Genomic DNA, 18,196 nt, shown 5'->3' with positions numbered 1-18,196 from the left:
AACAATCGTAAATGCTAGTCGGACAGTTCCCGGAACTAACACATCGTGTGCGCCGAGATTAGGAAAGCGAACCAGAAGCGTTTGATTCTGATCGATGGTACTAGGATTATTAGTTATAGTTACAGACTGACGAATTGCTTTGACCCCCAATGGATCTCGAAGTCTGCGTTGTGGGTTTAACTTGCGTCCGTATTGCGAAGACATTGTTATATTGAAAACATGTACCCTATGTTTAATATAAAAATGACTGATTTTGAACATAATGACTTTGATCTAGATAACATAACTGATACTAGTACAATCGAAGAGGGTACTGATGAAACCAGCTTTATGATCCCAACCGTAAATGATGAACTTTTAAAACCAGCCGTTGATGATTATTACGATGCATTAAAAGATGATAAAAATTATGTTACTCCAATAGGTCGTGAATATTCAAAGTTTGAGATAGATAGTAAAGGAATATTGCGACTGCGTGGCGCTCCGGATATTGATCTTATGCATTCTCGTACTCGTAAGCCCCTAGCCTTGTCTACGATAGCCGCTAAAAAAGGCATCGGCTTTGTTCGTGATGAATTAGGTTTTGTAGACTACCGACGACTTTCCGCGAAGACTACTAAGGCTCTTCAGACTATGAGGAAAGAACTCGTTAATACAGATGATTTGGAAGCAGCCTCGATGGTGGCCTCGGACGGACTCGGAGAAATCTTGGATACCTATTACGATAATTCAACGCATTCGGAGTTCAGTATTAGGGAATTACGAGGTCTTGACAAGGCAATGCAAACTATGCGGGGAGAACTCATCAATAATATAGCCAAGCTATCCGAAATCGACAAACACATAGCTCAAGAGAAAACAAAACTCGAACAGGCGGGCGATGAATTCAGTAGACGCCGCGTTGCTGAAAGATTGCGTAACTTAGAAGAGGAAAGATTGGCCCGCCTCGAAGCGGCTTCCAGTAATAGAAAGGCACTTCGTTCGCAAATCAGTCGTATTCGAGAAACTATCGATCAAGTCCTCAACGATGACACTACACTGGCCGATAAAATTAAAACATTGTTCAGAGAACAGGGAATAACAATTGCTAGTATTTTAACCGCGCTGGGATTTATTATATCGACTTTGACTCTCTCATTAACAGGTGGTAGTGTAGGTGGTAGTACACCGCCTAACGATAAAAACGGTATAAGAGAGTGGATAAAAAAGCATTTAAAAGCATTAGGTTCAGCACTGGGAAAGCTAGCTGAGAAAGCCGCGGCCGCACTTCCCGGTATAATAGGGAGTGTTGTTTCCTGGCTATTGAATTTATTAGCTAAGACCACCACTTGGCTTAGTCAAAACTTGTGGGGGTTGATCGTAGCAATTGCAGGGCTGTTGTACGTATTCGCTAAGAACTATTTAACCAAATCATGAGTAAACCAACCGAGACTCCACCCACTACAAGCGCTGTTTTTTCATCGATATGTTGTTGATTTTTAGCCGCAATATGCGGTGACACTTGTGCATCAGTAGATGGTTGTGCATTATTAGATGTTTGTGGCTTGACTATTCCATTTTCGCCCGTGATCGTTTGCGTTATTAATTCGACATTCATATCTGAATTTATACCTGGTTTTTGTTGATCGGTAGCGATAACAATTTTATTATTATAGCCTATCACTTGACCGATCTTAAGTTCCATATTACTCGGAGACATGTATAGTCCCGGTGCATAAACAAAGTCCACTTTGGATTGAGCGTACTGTAATGCATCTTGAAAACGCTTTATAGACGATGGTATGTCAACTGGTGAATTAATGGCGTCCTCCACGTTTGAGACAAACTGTTTTTGCGCATCGAGCGCCGTCCCAGAACCGATAATGGACGTTCGTGTTTGCGATTGCGCTCCGAGAATTGCCCATACATAAGTTCTTATCGATTCATTAACTCTTACAAATCCTGGGTTAGTAAAATTATTTTCCGTTTTATCATTAAGGAATTCATTCCAAGCGTTTGCTGTATCGTTCATTTGTATAAATTTTTTAACAATATAAGGCAAGCCACTCTTAAAACTCATAATATCCCCTCTCCAATCGTTACTCGAAAGTTTCCAGTTGTTATCCCAATTATTAGTTTTTAAGAAAATATCATGTAAACTTACATAAAGTTTGCTGGTACTCCCCAACTTACTAAAATCAACTTTATATTTATCAAGTTCTTTATATAAATAATCGCTTTCTTCTTTGACGGTTATTTCCCCTGTGTAAGGAACACCTAGACCATGGTTTGCTCCTTTAATACGCCAATCTTTACTCGTAGAAATATTAAATTCCTGACAAATACGCTCATACGTGGACCTATCATAATTATTATTTGTGGAATTCCACGCTCGATCCTGCGGTAATGGAGCACTAATTTCTTTAAGTATACGTCTAATCTGATAGTACACGTGAAATGACATAACAGACTTATTCAGTTCAAATCCTGGAGCGTAAAGAGATACGCCACATCCCGTTGTGGCACACCATATGGCAAAGTTTAACTGATTCTGCCAAAATTGCATCGGATTGTGAAACCAATCGTGCACCATTTTATCGCTAGTTGCCGTGACCCTGTAGTTTTCAAAGATATCGGGGAATTTAACTAAAAATTCAGCACCAGAGGCAGTTACTATAATCGATTGATTAGTAATGTAAGTCGATTTCATATTTAAGTTATGATATAGTATCATTGTATATTTAATATGTATGTTGCACTCCCGGGAATAACAAATGGCCAGTCTATTGAACTGCTTCAAACTATCGATAACTCGGATGGACAACTCGAAGTAGCTCTATGCGATGTAACGTATTACCAACGGTGGACCAATATAAGTGCTGCGAGAGGTAATAATAAGATAGTAGTAGCATATGACAATAATAGAATTATTTATATACCTGATGGGTATTACAGCCTAAGCTCACTCAATGATGAATTTTTTAAGAATGAATTTTTTAAGAATGAATTTCATAATGGAATTAGTATCACACAAAGTGAGGCCAATGGGAAAGTGAAAATCATCAATGAAAACGATGATATAATTATTGATGAGAACTTAGCACACACACTTGGATTTTATCATACAATAACATTAGAACGCGGCACAACAATGATTTCAAGTATTATCAACGTACCTGATTTAGCTCCCTATAAAGAGTTGTTCATCCATCTTGATCAAATAAGTACGACGGATAATATTCAACTAGAAAGTCCTTCAACTCTACTCAGAAGTGTTCCGGTCAAAGATGTAAAATACAATAGCTGTAGAACGGAATCTTTCTCGTTATTACAATATAAAAAATTGAAGCGTGGTATTATTTCAGACCTTAAAATTTCTGTATTAGATGTAAAACACCAACCTATTCATGTAGGATACTTAAGTGTAACACTCCATATTATAAATAATGGTTGATTCCATATTTAAGTTATGATATAGTATCATTGTATATTTGATATGTATGTTACACTCCCGGGAATAACAAATAGTCAGTCTATTGAACTGCTTCGTACTATCGATAACTCGGATGGACAACTCGAAGTAGCTCTATGCGATGTAACGTATTACCCACGGTGGACCAATATAAGTGCTGCGAAAGATAATAATAAGATATTTAGAAGTGATGACCATAATAGAATTATTACTATACCTGATGGGTATTACAGCGTATGCTCACTCAATGATGAATATTTTAAGCCTTATGGAGCTAGTCTCACACAAAATGAGGCGACTGGGAGACTGAAATTATCCCCTGGAGGAATGGGTGTAGTTTTTACCGGGAACTTAGGAATTACACTTGGATTTGCAGCCGGTTATACTGTAATAATCGATTCATCAAATGAGGGAGATACATTACCCGATTTAGTTCCCTATAAAGAGCTGTGCATCCATCTTGATCAAATCAGCACGACGGATAATATTCAACAAGAAAGTCCTTCAACTTTGCTCAGAAGTGTTCCAGTGAAAAATGAAAAATACAATAGTGGTAGAACGGAATCTTTCTCATCATTACAATATAAAAAATTAAAGCGGGGTATTATTTCAGACCTTAAAATTTCTGTATTAGATGTAAAACACCGACCTGTACATATAGGATACTTAAGTGTAACACTCCATATTATAAATAATGGTTGATGCATCAGGCCCTGGAACGCTCAGACAATGTAATACAATTGCGCTTTCCGATCTCGGAGACACGGAAGGATTCGGTAAACCCGGTACCAATGGTAAGTTATACGCTTTACACTTACACGATAATGTATACAAGCGGAAAGAAGTCACATTCACGGGTAATCTAGAAGATTTAAGCGATGTCGACGTTTGTAGACTCCTTAAAACCACTCCGTACAATATCATTTACAACAGTGAGAATAAATGGACTATGGTCGAGGCAAACATCAAGTGGCTACTGAATATCGTCATTACCCCACCTTATGCGATGATGGGTAAGGGACATAATTTAACTAAGATAATAAATAGTGGCATCGTACTCGCGGCCTATATCCCGTCAAAACGAAAAAGTGTGTTAGTCACTCCCCTGCCAGAAAAACCAGGTCATATGTTATATAGTCGTCCGGCAATCCAAAATGTTAGTTTAAATTTGGTTACAGAATTCGATGATATTAAACAGAACTTGAGTGCAATACCTAATATTTCTACGCTTATTATTGAAGTCTTGTTCGGAGATGCACCGGTAGATGCCTTCGAAATATTACCAGGTCTATCGATTAAATGGCTCAAGAAACACGAGCGTCAACGTTGCAGTATTATTCATGTCGGTGCATCACCCGTTACATCCCTCGAGGGGGTTCAAATTATTAAAAGTGGTAGTATTTCCCTTTCTAAGATATTCTTGCCGTATAATATACATTTGATAAGGTTGATGTATACTCTCAAAACATTTAAGCAAGACCAATTAAAGACTATTATATATTCGTAATATACACTATGAGTTTATATCCAGCGCTCGATGAAATGATGGAAACTGTTGATGGATTTCGATTACATCAAATAAGCGACATAAAACATCGAATAGAAAAGGATAGGGAGTTGAGACTTGGATTGTATAAAAAGTATCGCAGAGCCGTGAATGCTCTGGACGGAGTTGACACCGCTCTTGTAGTGGCTGGCATGGGACTTGGTGTAGCCGGTGTCGGTTTACTATCAACTATAATCGCCGTGCCTATCGTGCTCGGCATGGAAATAACCGCTGGAGTCTCGGGACTGGCAGGAATAGCGATAAAATTCATTTCTCGTAGGTTGCAAAAGAAAGCATTAAAACACGATAGTATTCGGATACTCGCCGATGCAAAGTTGAACAGCATCGAGGATCATATTTCGACAGCAATGGCCGATTGTAAGATATCCGAGGATGAGTTTCGTTTAGTGCTGTCGGAACTAACCAAATACAATGAAATGAAGCAGGAGATTCGATCAAATTCTCATAAGACCAATGGTATTAGCGAAGACGATAAAGAAAAGTTCATAGAACAAGGGAAGCAACAAGCACGTCAATTATTCCGTGCCAAAACCAAAGAACTGGTTGGAGATTAAAAATAAATTGCTTACTATCGTGTGATTACATTTAGACAAATGCTTACATAAATATATAATAATGGAAAAAACTATTAAATGGAGAGAATTACCACAAGGTTTTTATTATATCAGTGATGTCAAACCAACCAAATACGGTAATCAATTGTTTCTTATCAATTTACAAAAAGAGTGTAGTTATATAGTCTGGTCTCCTAGTAAAATGAACGAAGAACTTAATAAAAATGTTGAATATCGCTTTATCGATAAAAATAATGAAGAATATTTTTATTACCATTTAGACTCATCTAAAGCAATGATTGGACCCAGGTATTGGTGAGCTAGAGCCATGACTATCGTTGAATCGCATAATCATTTTGGCATAAAAAATTCCCCCTGTAGTAGCAGTATAGGTATATGAATCCAGCTCCAGTGGAAGTGGTCCAGAACCCCTATTACCTATACTACTAGACTGGTAGCAACTGAGACCGACGGCAACTGAGGAAGGTGGCAATTGGCTTGTGGCTCGTGGCAACTGCGCCTGGAGGCTGGCTGCAACTGAGGCAGGTGGTAACTGAGGCTGATTACAACTGAGGCTGGCACCAACTGAGGCTCTCGGAAACTAAGGTCATTCAGGTCGTTGTCAACACCCCATTATGGGACTCCCTCCACGGTCGAAATTATAACGTGGAGGGACCCTGAGGTGATGTCAAGTCATCAACACACCTTCATGGAACTCCCTCCACAGTCAAATTAGAATGTGGAGGGGCCCTGATGTGTTGATGACTTGAATGAAAATAACAGAGACACAATCCATTCCATAATCATGATAAATCTCTGCGGATGGTGGCAACTGAGGCCAACAACAACTGAGACTGGTGGCAACTGAGGCCGACGGCAACTGAGGAAGGTGGTAACTGAGGCTCTTGGCAACTTAGGCCTCTGAGGTCAAAAGGTGGTAACTGAGGCTCTTGGCAACTTAGGCCTCTGAGGTCATTCAGGTCGTTGTCAAAACCCCATTATGGGACTCCCTCCACGGTCGAAATTATAACGTGGAGGGACCCTGAGGTGATGTCAAGTCATCAACACACCTTCATGGAACTCCCTCCACAGTCAAATTAGAATGTGGAGGGGCCCTGATGTGTTGATGACTTGAATGAAAATAACAGCGACACAATCCATTCCATAATCATGAGAAATCTCTGCGGATGGTGGCAACTGAGGCCAACGACAACTGAGACTGGTGGCAACTGAGGCCAACGACAAATGAGACTGGTGGCAACTGAGGCCGACGGCAACTGAGGAAGGTGGTAACTGAGGCTCTTGGCAACTTAGGCCTCTGAGGTCAAAAGGTGGTAACTGAGGCTCTTGGCAACTTAGGCCTCTGAGGTCATTCAGGTCGTTGTCAACACCCCATTATGGGACTCCTTCCACGGTCGAAATTATAACGTGGAGGGACCCTGAGGTGATGTCAAGTCATCAACACACCTTCATGGAACTCCCTCCACAGTCAAATTAGAATGTGGAGGGGCCCTGATGTGTTGATGACTTGAATGTAAATAACAGCGACACAATCCATTCCATAATCATGATAAATCTCTGAGGATGGTGGCAACTGAGGATGGTGGCAACTGAGGCTTGGGACAACTGAGGCTGGTGGCAACTGAGGCCAACGACAACTGAGACTGGTAGCAACTGAGACCGACGGCAACTGAGGAAGGTGGCAATTGGCTTGTGGCTCGTGGCAACTGCGCCTGGAGGCTGGCTGCAACTGAGGCAGGTGGTAACTGAGGCTGATGACAACTGAGGCTGGCACCAACTGAGGCTCTCGGAAACTAAGGTCATTCAGGTCGTTGTCAACACCCCATTATGGGACTCCCTCCACGGTCGAAATTGTAACGTGGAGGGACCCTGAGGTGATGTCAAGTCATCAACACACCTTCATGGAACTCCCTCCACAGTCAAATTAGAATGTGGAGGGGCCCTGATGTGTTGATGACTTGAATGAAAATAACAGCGACACAATCCATTCCATAATCATGAGAAATCTCTGCGGATGGTGGCAACTGAGGCTGGTGGCAACTGAGGCTGGTGGCAACTGAGGCCAACGACAACTGAGACTGGTGGCAACTGAGGCCGACGGCAACTGAGGAAGGTGGTAACTGAGGCTCTTGGCAACTTAGGCCTCTGAGGTCAAAAGGTGGTAACTGAGGCTCTTGGCAACTTAGGCCTCTGAGGTCATTCAGGTCGTTGTCAAAACCCCATTATGGGACTCCCTCCACGGTCAAAATTATAACGTGGAGGGACCCTGAGGTGATGTCAAGTCATCAACACACCTTCATGGAACTCCCTCCACAGTCAAATTAGAATGTGGAGGGGCCCTGATGTGTTGATGACTTGAATGAAAATAACAGCGACACAATCCATTCCATAATCATGAGAAATCTCTGCGGATGGTGGCAACTGAGGCCAAAGACAAATGAGACTGGTGGCAACTGAGGAAGGTGGTAACTGAGGCTCTTGGCAACTTAGGCCTCTGAGGTCAAAAGGTGGTAACTGAGGCTCTTGGCAACTTAGGCCTCTGAGGTCATTCAGGTCATTGTCAACACCCCATTATGGGACTCCCTCCACGGTCGAAATTATAACGTGGAGGGACCCTGAGGTGATGTCAAGTCATCAACACACCTTCATGGAACTCCCTCCACAGTCAAATTAGAATGTGGAGGGGCCCTGATGTGTTGATGACTTGAATGAAAATAACAGCGACACAATCCATTCCATAATCATGATAAATCTCTGAGGATGGTGGCAACTGAGGCTGGTGGCAACTGAGGCTTGGGACAACTGAGGCTGGTGGCAACTGAGGCCAACGACAACTGAGACTGGTAGCAACTGAGACCGACGGCAACTGAGGAAGGTGGCAATTGGCTTGTGGCTCATGGCAACTGCGCCTGGAGGCTGGCTGCAACTGAGGCAGGTGGTAACTGAGGCTGATGACAACTTAGGCTGGCACCAACTGAGGCTCTCGGAAACTAAGGTCATTCAGGTCGTTGTCAACACCCCATTATGGGACTCCCTCCACGGTCGAAATTATAACGTGGAGGGACCCTGAGGTGATGTCAAGTCATCAACACACCTTCATGGAACTCCCTCCACAGTCAAATTAGAATGTGGAGGGGCCCTGATGTGTTGATGACTTGAATGAAAATAACAGCGACACAATCCATTCCATAATCATGAGAAATCTCTGCGGATGGTGGCAACTGAGGCTGGTGGCAACTGAGACTGGTGGCAACTGAGGCCAACGACAACTGAGACTGGTGGCAACTGAGGCCGACAGCAACTGAGGAAGGTGGTAACTGAGGCTCTTGGCAACTTAGGCCTCTGAGGTCAAAAGGTGGTAACTGAGGCTCTTGGCAACTTAGGCCTCTGAGGTCATTCAGGTCGTTGTCAAAACCCCATTATGGGACTCCCTCCACGGTCAAAATTATAACGTGGAGGGACCCTGAGGTGATGTCAAGTCATCAACACACCTTCATGGAACTCCCTCCACAGTCAAATTAGAATGTGGAGGGGCCCTGATGTGTTGATGACTTGAATGAAAATAACAGCGACACAATCCATTCCATAATCATGAGAAATCTCTGCGGATGGTGGCAACTGAGGCTGGTGGCAACTGAGGCCGACGGCAACTGAGGAAGGTGGTAACTGAGGCTCTTGGCAACTTAGGCCTCTGAGGTCAAAAGGTGGTAACTGAGGCTCTTGGCAACTTAGGCCTCTGAGGTCATTCAGGTCATTGTCAACACCCCATTATGGGACTCCCTCCACGGTCGAAATTATAACGTGGAGGGACCCTGAGGTGATGTCAAGTCATCAACACACCTTCATGGAACTCCCTCCACAGTCAAATTAGAATGTGGAGGGGCCCTGATGTGTTGATGACTTGAATGAAAATAACAGAGACACAATCCATTCCATAATCATGAGAAATCTCTGCGGATGGTGGCAACTGAGGCTGGTGGCAACTGAGGCCAACGACAACTGAGACTGGTGGCAACTGAGGCCGACGGCAACTGAGGAAGGTGGTAACTGAGGCTCTAGGCAACTTAGGCCTCTGAGGTCATTCAGGTCGTTGTCAACACCCCATTATGGGACTCCCTCCACGGTCGAAATTATAACATGGAGGGACCCTGAGGTGATGTCAAGTCATCAACACACCTTCATGGAACTCCCTCCACAGTCAAATTAGAATGTGGAGGGGCCCTGATGTGTTGATGACTTGAATGTAAATAACAGCGACACAATCCATTCCATAATCATGATAAATCTCTGAGGATGGTGGCAACTGAGGCTTGGGACAACTGAGGCTGGTGGCAACTGAGGCCAACGACAACTGAGACTGGTAGCAACTGAGACCGACGGCAACTGAGGAAGGTGGCAATTGGCTTGTGGCTCGTGGCAACTGCGCCTGGAGGCTGGCTGCAACTGAGGCAGGTGGTAACTGAGGCTGATGACAACTGAGGCTGGCACCAACTGAGGCTCTCGGAAACTAAGGTCATTCAGGTCGTTGTCAACACCCCATTATGGGACTCCCTCCACGGTCGAAATTATAACGTGGAGGGACCCTGAGGTGATGTCAAGTCATCAACACACCTTCATGGAACTCCCTCCACAGTCAAATTAGAATGTGGAGGGGCCCTGATGTGTTGATGACTTGAATGAAAATAACAGCGACACAATCCATTCCATAATCATGAGAAATCTCTGCGGATGGTGGCAACTGAGGCTGGTGGCAACTGAGGCTGGTGGCAACTGAGGCCAACGACAACTGAGACTGGTGGCAACTGAGGCCGACGGCAACTGAGGAAGGTGGTAACTGAGGCTCTTGGCAACTTAGGCCTCTGAGGTCAAAAGGTGGCAACTGAGGCTGGTGGCAACTGAGGCTTGGGACAACTGAGGCTGGTGGCAACTGAGGCCAACGACAACTGAGACTGGTAGCAACTGAGACCGACGGCAACTGAGGAAGGTGGCAATTGGCTTGTGGCTCGTGGCAACTGCGCCTGGAGGCTGGCTGCAACTGAGGCAGGTGGTAACTGAGGCTGATGACAACTTAGGCTGGCACCAACTGAGGCTCTCGGAAACTAAGGTCATTCAGGTCGTTGTCAACACCCCATTATGGGACTCCCTCCACGGTCGAAATTATAACGTGGAGGGACCCTGAGGTGATGTCAAGTCATCAACACACCTTCATGGAACTCCCTCCACAGTCAAATTAGAATGTGGAGGGGCCCTGATGTGTTGATGACTTGAATGAAAATAACAGCGACACAATCCATTCCATAATCATGAGAAATCTCTGCGGATGGTGGCAACTGAGGCTGGTGGCAACTGAGACTGGTGGCAACTGAGGCCAACGACAACTGAGACTGGTGGCAACTGAGGCCGACAGCAACTGAGGAAGGTGGTAACTGAGGCTCTTGGCAACTTAGGCCTCTGAGGTCAAAAGGTGGTAACTGAGGCTCTTGGCAACTTAGGCCTCTGAGGTCATTCAGGTCGTTGTCAAAACCCCATTATGGGACTCCCTCCACGGTCAAAATTATAACGTGGAGGGACCCTGAGGTGATGTCAAGTCATCAACACACCTTCATGGAACTCCCTCCACAGTCAAATTAGAATGTGGAGGGGCCCTGATGTGTTGATGACTTGAATGAAAATAACAGCGACACAATCCATTCCATAATCATGAGAAATCTCTGCGGATGGTGGCAACTGAGGCTGGTGGCAACTGAGGCCGACGGCAACTGAGGAAGGTGGTAACTGAGGCTCTTGGCAACTTAGGCCTCTGAGGTCAAAAGGTGGTAACTGAGGCTCTTGGCAACTTAGGCCTCTGAGGTCATTCAGGTCATTGTCAACACCCCATTATGGGACTCCCTCCACGGTCGAAATTATAACGTGGAGGGACCCTGAGGTGATGTCAAGTCATCAACACACCTTCATGGAACTCCCTCCACAGTCAAATTAGAATGTGGAGGGGCCCTGATGTGTTGATGACTTGAATGAAAATAACAGCGACACAATCCATTCCATAATCATGAGAAATCTCTGCGGATGGTGGCAACTGAGGCTGGTGGCAACTGAGGCCAACGACAACTGAGACTGGTGGCAACTGAGGCCGACGGCAACTGAGGAATGTGGTAACTGAGGCTCTAGGCAACTTAGGCCTCTGAGGTCATTCAGGTCGTTGTCAACACCCCATTATGGGACTCCCTCCACGGTCGAAATTATAACATGGAGGGACCCTGAGGTGATGTCAAGTCATCAACACACCTTCATGGAACTCCCTCCACAGTCAAATTAGAATGTGGAGGGGCCCTGATGTGTTGATGACTTGAATGTAAATAACAGCGACACAATCCATTCCATAATCATGATAAATCTCTGAGGATGGTGGCAACTGAGGCTTGGGACAACTGAGGCTGGTGGCAACTGAGGCCAACGACAACTGAGACTGGTAGCAACTGAGACCGACGGCAACTGAGGAAGGTGGCAATTGGCTTGTGGCTCGTGGCAACTGCGCCTGGAGGCTGGCTGCAACTGAGGCAGGTGGTAACTGAGGCTGATGACAACTGAGGCTGGCACCAACTGAGGCTCTCGGAAACTAAGGTCATTCAGGTCGTTGTCAACACCCCATTATGGGACTCCCTCCACGGTCGAAATTATAACGTGGAGGGACCCTGAGGTGATGTCAAGTCATCAACACACCTTCATGGAACTCCCTCCACAGTCAAATTAGAATGTGGAGGGGCCCTGATGTGTTGATGACTTGAATGAAAATAACAGCGACACAATCCATTCCATAATCATGAGAAATCTCTGCGGATGGTGGCAACTGAGGCTGGTGGCAACTGAGGCTGGTGGCAACTGAGGCCAACGACAACTGAGACTGGTGGCAACTGAGGCCGACGGCAACTGAGGAAGGTGGTAACTGAGGCTCTTGGCAACTTAGGCCTCTGAGGTCAAAAGGTGGTAACTGAGGCTCTTGGCAACTTAGGCCTCTGAGGTCATTCAGGTCGTTGTCAAAACCCCATTATGGGACTCCCTCCACGGTCAAAATTATAACGTGGAGGGACCCTGATGTGATGTCAAGTCATCAACACACCTTCATGGAACTCCCTCCACAGTCAAATTAGAATGTGGAGGGGCCCTGATGTGTTGATGACTTGAATGAAAATAACAGCGACACAATCCATTCCATAATCATGAGAAATCTCTGCGGATGGTGGCAACTGAGGCCAACGACAACTGAGACTGGTGGCAACTGAGGCCGACGGCAACTGAGGAAGGTGGTAACTGAGGCTCTTGGCAACTTAGGCCTCTGAGGTCAAAAGGTGGTAACTGAGGCTCTTGGCAACTTAGGCCTCTGAGGTCATTCAGGTCATTGTCAACACCTCATTATGGGACTCCCTCCACGGTCGAAATTATAACGTGGAGGGACCCTGAGGTGATGTCAAGTCATCAACACACCTTCATGGAACTCCCTCCACAGTCAAATTAGAATGTGGAGGGGCCCTGATGTGTTGATGACTTGAATGAAAATAACAGCGACACAATCCATTCCATAATCATGATAAATCTCTGAGGATGGTGGCAACTGAGGATGGTGGCAACTGAGGCTTGGGACAACTGAGGCTGGTGGCAACTGAGGCCAACGACAACTGAGACTGGTAGCAACTGAGACCGACGGCAACTGAGGAAGGTGGCAATTGGCTTGTGGCTCGTGGCAACTGCGCCTGGAGGCTGGCTGCAACTGAGGCAGGTGGTAACTGAGGCTGATTACAACTGAGGCTGGCACCAACTGAGGCTCTCGGAAACTAAGGTCATTCAGGTCGTTGTCAACACCCCATTATGGGACTCCCTCCACGGTCGAAATTATAACGTGGAGGGACCCTGAGGTGATGTCAAGTCATCAACACACCTTCATGGAACTCCCTCCACAGTCAAATTAGAATGTGGAGGGGCCCTGATGTGTTGATGACTTGAATGAAAATAACAGCGACACAATCCATTCCATAATCATGAGAAATCTCTGCGGATGGTGGCAACTGAGGCCAACGACAACTGAGACTGGTGGCAACTGAGGCCGACGGCAACTGAGGAAGGTGGTAACTGAGGCTCTTGGCAACTTAGGCCTCTGAGGTCAAAAGGTGGTAACTGAGGCTCTTGGCAACTTAGGCCTCTGAGGTCATTCAGGTCGTTGTCAACACCCCATTATGGGACTCCCTCCACGGTCGAAATTATAACATGGAGGGACCCTGAGGTGATGTCAAGTCATCAACACACCTTCATGGAACTCCCTCCACAGTCAAATTAGAATGTGGAGGGGCCCTGATGTGTTGATGACTTGAATGAAAATAACAGCGACACAATCCATTCCATAATCATGAGAAATCTCTGCGGACGGTGGCAACTGAGGCTGGTGGCAACTGAGGCCAACGACAACTGAGACTGGTGGCAACTGAGGCCGACGGCAACTGAGGAAGGTGGTAACTGAGGCTCTTGGCAACTTAGGCCTCTGAGGTCAAAAGGTGGTAACTGAGGCTCTTGGCAACTTAGGCCTCTGAGGTCATTCAGGTCGTTGTCAACACCCCATTATGGGACTCCCTCCACGGTCGAAATTATAACATGGAGGGACCCTGAGGTGATGTCAAGTCATCAACACACCTTCATGGAACTCCCTCCACAGTCAAATTAGAATGTGGAGGGGCCCTGATGTGTTGATGACTTGAATGAAAATAACAGCGACACAATCCATTCCATAATCATGAGAAATCTCTGCAGATGGTAGCAACTGAGGCTGGTGGCAACTGAGGCCAACGACAACTGAGGCTGGTGGCAACTGAGGAAGGTGGTAACTGAGGCTCTTGGCAACTTAGGCCTTTGATGTCAAAAGGTGGTAACTGAGGCTCTTGGCAACTTAGGCCTTTGATGTCAAAAGGTGGTAACTGAGGCTCTTGGCAACTTAGGCCTTTGATGTCAAAAGGTGGTAACTGAGGCTCTTGGCAACTTAGGCCTCTGAGGTCAGTCAGGTCGTTGTCAACACCCCTTTATGGGACTCCCTCCACGGTCGAAATTATAACGTGGAGGGACCCTGAGGTGATGTCAAGTCATCAACACACCTTCATGGAACTCCCTCCACAGTCAAATTAGAATGTGGAGGGACTCTGATGTGTTGATGACTTGAATGTAAATAACAGCGACACAATCCATTCCATAATCATGATAAATCTCTGAGGATGGTGGCAACTGAGGATGGTGGCAACTGAGGCTGGGGACAACTGAGGCTGGTGGCAACTGAGGCCAACGACAACTGAGACTGGTGGCAACTGAGACCGACGGCAACTGAGGAAGGTGGCAATTGGCTTGTGGCTCGTGGCAACTGCGCCTGGAGGCTGGCTGCAACTGAGGCAGGTGGTAACTGAGGCTGATGACAACTGAGGCTGGCACCAACTGAGGCTCTCGGAAACTAAGGTCATTCAGGTCGTTGTCAACACCCCATTATGGGACTCCCTCCACGGTCGAAATTATAACGTGGAGGGACCCTGAGGTGATGTCAAGTCATCAACACACCTTCATGGAACTCCCTCCACAGTCAAATTAGAATGTGGAGGGGCCCTGATGTGTTGATGACTTGAATGAAAATAACAGCGACACAATCCATTCCATAATCATGATAAATCTCTGAGGATGGTGGCAACTGAGGCTGGTGGCAACTGAGGCCAACGACAAATGAGACTGGTGGCAACTGAGGCCGACGGCAACTGAGGAAGGTGGTAACTGAGGCTCTTGGCAACTTAGGCCTCTGAGGTCAAAAGGTGGTAACTGAGGCTCTTGGCAACTTAGGCCTCTGAGGTCATTCAGGTCATTGTCAACACCCCATTATGGGACTCCCTCCACGGTCGAAATTATAACATGGAGGGACCCTGAGGTGATGTCAAGTCATCAACACACCTTCATGGAACTCCCTCCACAGTCAAATTAGAATGTGGAGGGGCCCTGATGTGTTGATGACTTGAATGAAAATAACAGCGACACAATCCATTCCATAATCATGAGAAATCTCTGCGGATGGTGGCAACTGAGGCTGGTGGCAACTGAGGCCAACGACAACTGAGGCTGGTGGCAACTGAGGCTGACGGCAACTGAGGAAGGTGGTAACTGAGGCTCTTGGCAACTTAGGCCTTTGATGTCAAAAGGTGGTAACTGAGGCTCTTGGCAACTTAGGCCTTTGATGTCAAAAGGTGGTAACTGAGGCTCTTGGCAACTTAGGCCTCTGAGGTTAGTCAGGTCGTTGTCAACACCCCTTTATGGGACTCCCTCCACGGTCGAAATTATAACGTGGAGGGACCCTGAGGTGATGTCAAGTCATCAACACACCTTCATGGAACTCCCTCTACCATCAAATTAGAATGTGGAGGGGCCCTGATGTGTTGATGACTTGAATGTAAATAACAGCGACAAAATCAATTCCAAAATCATAAGGGGGCAACTGAGGCTGGCTGCAACTGAGTCTGGCGGCAACTGAGACAGGTTACTTGTGGCAACTTAGGCTGGTGTAACAGTGGCTTGTGGCTTGTGGCAACTGAGGCAGGTGGTAACTGAGGCTGACGGTAACTGTGGCTAGTTGCAACTGAGGCCGGTGGTAACTGAGTCTGACGGCAACTAAGGCTGGGGTAGAACAGTACCTATTGAGGGTGATGGTAATTGTTTCTTTAGAAGTTTGTCCTTTGCGATCTCTGGCAAAGAAAACAATCACAGAAAAGTCCAACTGGCTGTTGTGGCACACCTTAGAGTACATGCTGAAAGCTTCCATGCATTCTTAAGACCATGTATTGACTCCTTTGAACAATACATTTCTCAATCAAGAATGTGGTATGTTGGAACATTGGCAACAGAACTAGAAATACTTGCAGCTGCAAATCTACTAGGCACTGACATTTGCACGTTCACTGATAACAGATGGCTGAAATATTCAAGCAAGCAGATAGACACAGACACACAAAACACTGGCAGAGGCATATATCTAAATCATGTTGGTGGATCACATTATGAAGTGGTTGTTTGTGTAAACACAGTTAGTTGATGCCTTGAGAAACTCATGTACAGACAAATATTGTGACAATCATTTGAATCAGTGCTTGTACAAGGAGTAAGAGAAATGCTGACCAGTTATCTGTAGATTTGCTGGATGACAAGCAATCAGTTTTCAAAACACAAAACACTTTACAGCACGAGGGAGTCCTGAGCAAGGACAAACAAAAAGACCAAAAGGAAAGTATGCACAGGCAAAAGCTAAGAGATAAAATATGAGCACCAAAAGAAAATTAGAGAAAGATAAACACTGAATATGAATGTAAAACAGAGAACACTTACGAAAGATAAAGAAAAGTTCAATACTGACCCTGAATTCAGAAACAAAAGGAAACAGAAAAGTTCAAAGAAATACAAAGAAGATGAAGCACACAGGGAATTTGTCAAAAGCTACAGCGGGAAACAATATGCTGAAGATGCAAAACACAAAGAAACACTTAAAAAGTACAGCACTGAAACTTTCATATTACAACCTGCAGGTCAAGACAATGAACCAAAAAAGCCCCGAACCCTGGAACAGTGGTGTGAAGAACTAATAAATATGAAACAATTTTGAAACTGATTTGGCAAGGATTAACAGATGATGAGCAAACATTTGACTCGGTTGATGCATTGTTCATTGCGAATGGTATTTCACAAGATATGTTAAAGCTAGCTTGTGATACTCTAGCCAGTAAGACAAACATTGTGATGAAATGCAACCCTAATAATGTATGGGTGAATCAGTACCCAGATTTTCATGAACAAGAATCCAGAGAAATACTACCACAGTATACTACAGCTATTCTTGCCATACACATTTGATACACAGCCAAAACCAGCCACATTCAATTCATATGAAGATTGTTATCAAACTGGTGCTGTTCAGATTGAAAACTATCCTTTGGAAACTTTGAAAGTGATTATTGACAGAAACAAAGCAATGTTTGAGAAGGATGGTGATGTTAATGATGAAGCAGATGAATTGTTCGAAAGATCAGGTCAATTGGAAGATGATTGGGCTCAAGTTTGTCCCGAAACTGAGTCTGAAAGAATAGCATGTGAAGATGAAGAGGAAAGTGGAACTGAAACTGCTAGAAACATGCCAGATTTGCTACAGACTGATAACACCCTATCAAAAACAGAGGTGCTTCAGATACTATTCTCAGATCAATGAATGAGGGACAAGCTGATGTTTTCTATAAAATAAGACAATTGTGTTTGAAAAAAGAAAGATAAAGAGCCTGATGCATTTTAACCTACTTCTGACTGCTAACCTCATTCAAAATAATCCAGAAGATATATCTGTTTTTTGGGAGCTCGAACTGGTATTGCAGCATTTAACATTCATGCATCCACAGTGCACTGTCCTTTGCATTCACGTTTTTGTAACAAATGCTCAAGTTGATGAATTCAACATCACTGCTCTACATTCTAAATGCTCAGATCCAATTTCCATTGAGGCACAAGATTTCTAACGAAACTCAAAAAAAGGGGAAAAAGAGAAAAACCTCATGA

At 45.0% G+C, this 18,196-nt stretch overlaps 1 protein-coding gene across 1 annotated transcript; it reads right to left on the bottom strand.

Annotated features, from left to right (window-relative positions):
- Positions 1-10,302: 10,302 nt before the first annotated feature.
- LOC139451891 (uncharacterized) lies at positions 10,303-16,421 on the bottom strand. The gene is made up of 6 exons (XM_071233184.1): positions 16,294-16,421; positions 12,826-12,971; positions 12,416-12,559; positions 12,061-12,184; positions 11,619-11,772; positions 10,303-10,452 (listed from the first exon to the last, which is right to left on the bottom strand). The coding sequence occupies exons 1-6, from the start codon at positions 16,419-16,421 to the stop codon at positions 10,303-10,305; spliced, it is 846 nt and encodes a 281-aa protein (XP_071089285.1).
- Positions 16,422-18,196: the final 1,775 nt, after the last annotated feature.

This window comes from Haliotis cracherodii, unplaced genomic scaffold (genome assembly GCF_022045235.1).
Source record: "Haliotis cracherodii isolate W230 unplaced genomic scaffold, xgHalCrac1.p SCAF_9, whole genome shotgun sequence".
NCBI lineage: Eukaryota > Metazoa > Mollusca > Gastropoda > Lepetellida > Haliotidae > Haliotis > Haliotis cracherodii.
This window is presented reverse-complemented; position numbering and strand designations above follow the sequence as displayed.

Excerpts from the sequence above, each read along its gene's own strand:
- LOC139451891 (XM_071233184.1), bottom strand. The coding sequence starts at position 16,421 with ATGGAAGCTTTCAGCATGTACTCTAAGGTGTGCCACAACAGCCAGTTG. Across the intron at positions 11,773-12,060 it reads GTCGGTCTCAGTTGCTACCA|GCCTAAGTTGCCTAGAGCCT; the intron begins GTCTCAGTTGTC and ends ATGACCTCAGAG. Across the intron at positions 10,453-11,618 it reads ATGGAATGGATTGTGTCGCT|AGGCCTAAGTTGCCAAGAGC; the intron begins GTTATTTTCATT and ends TTTTGACCTCAG.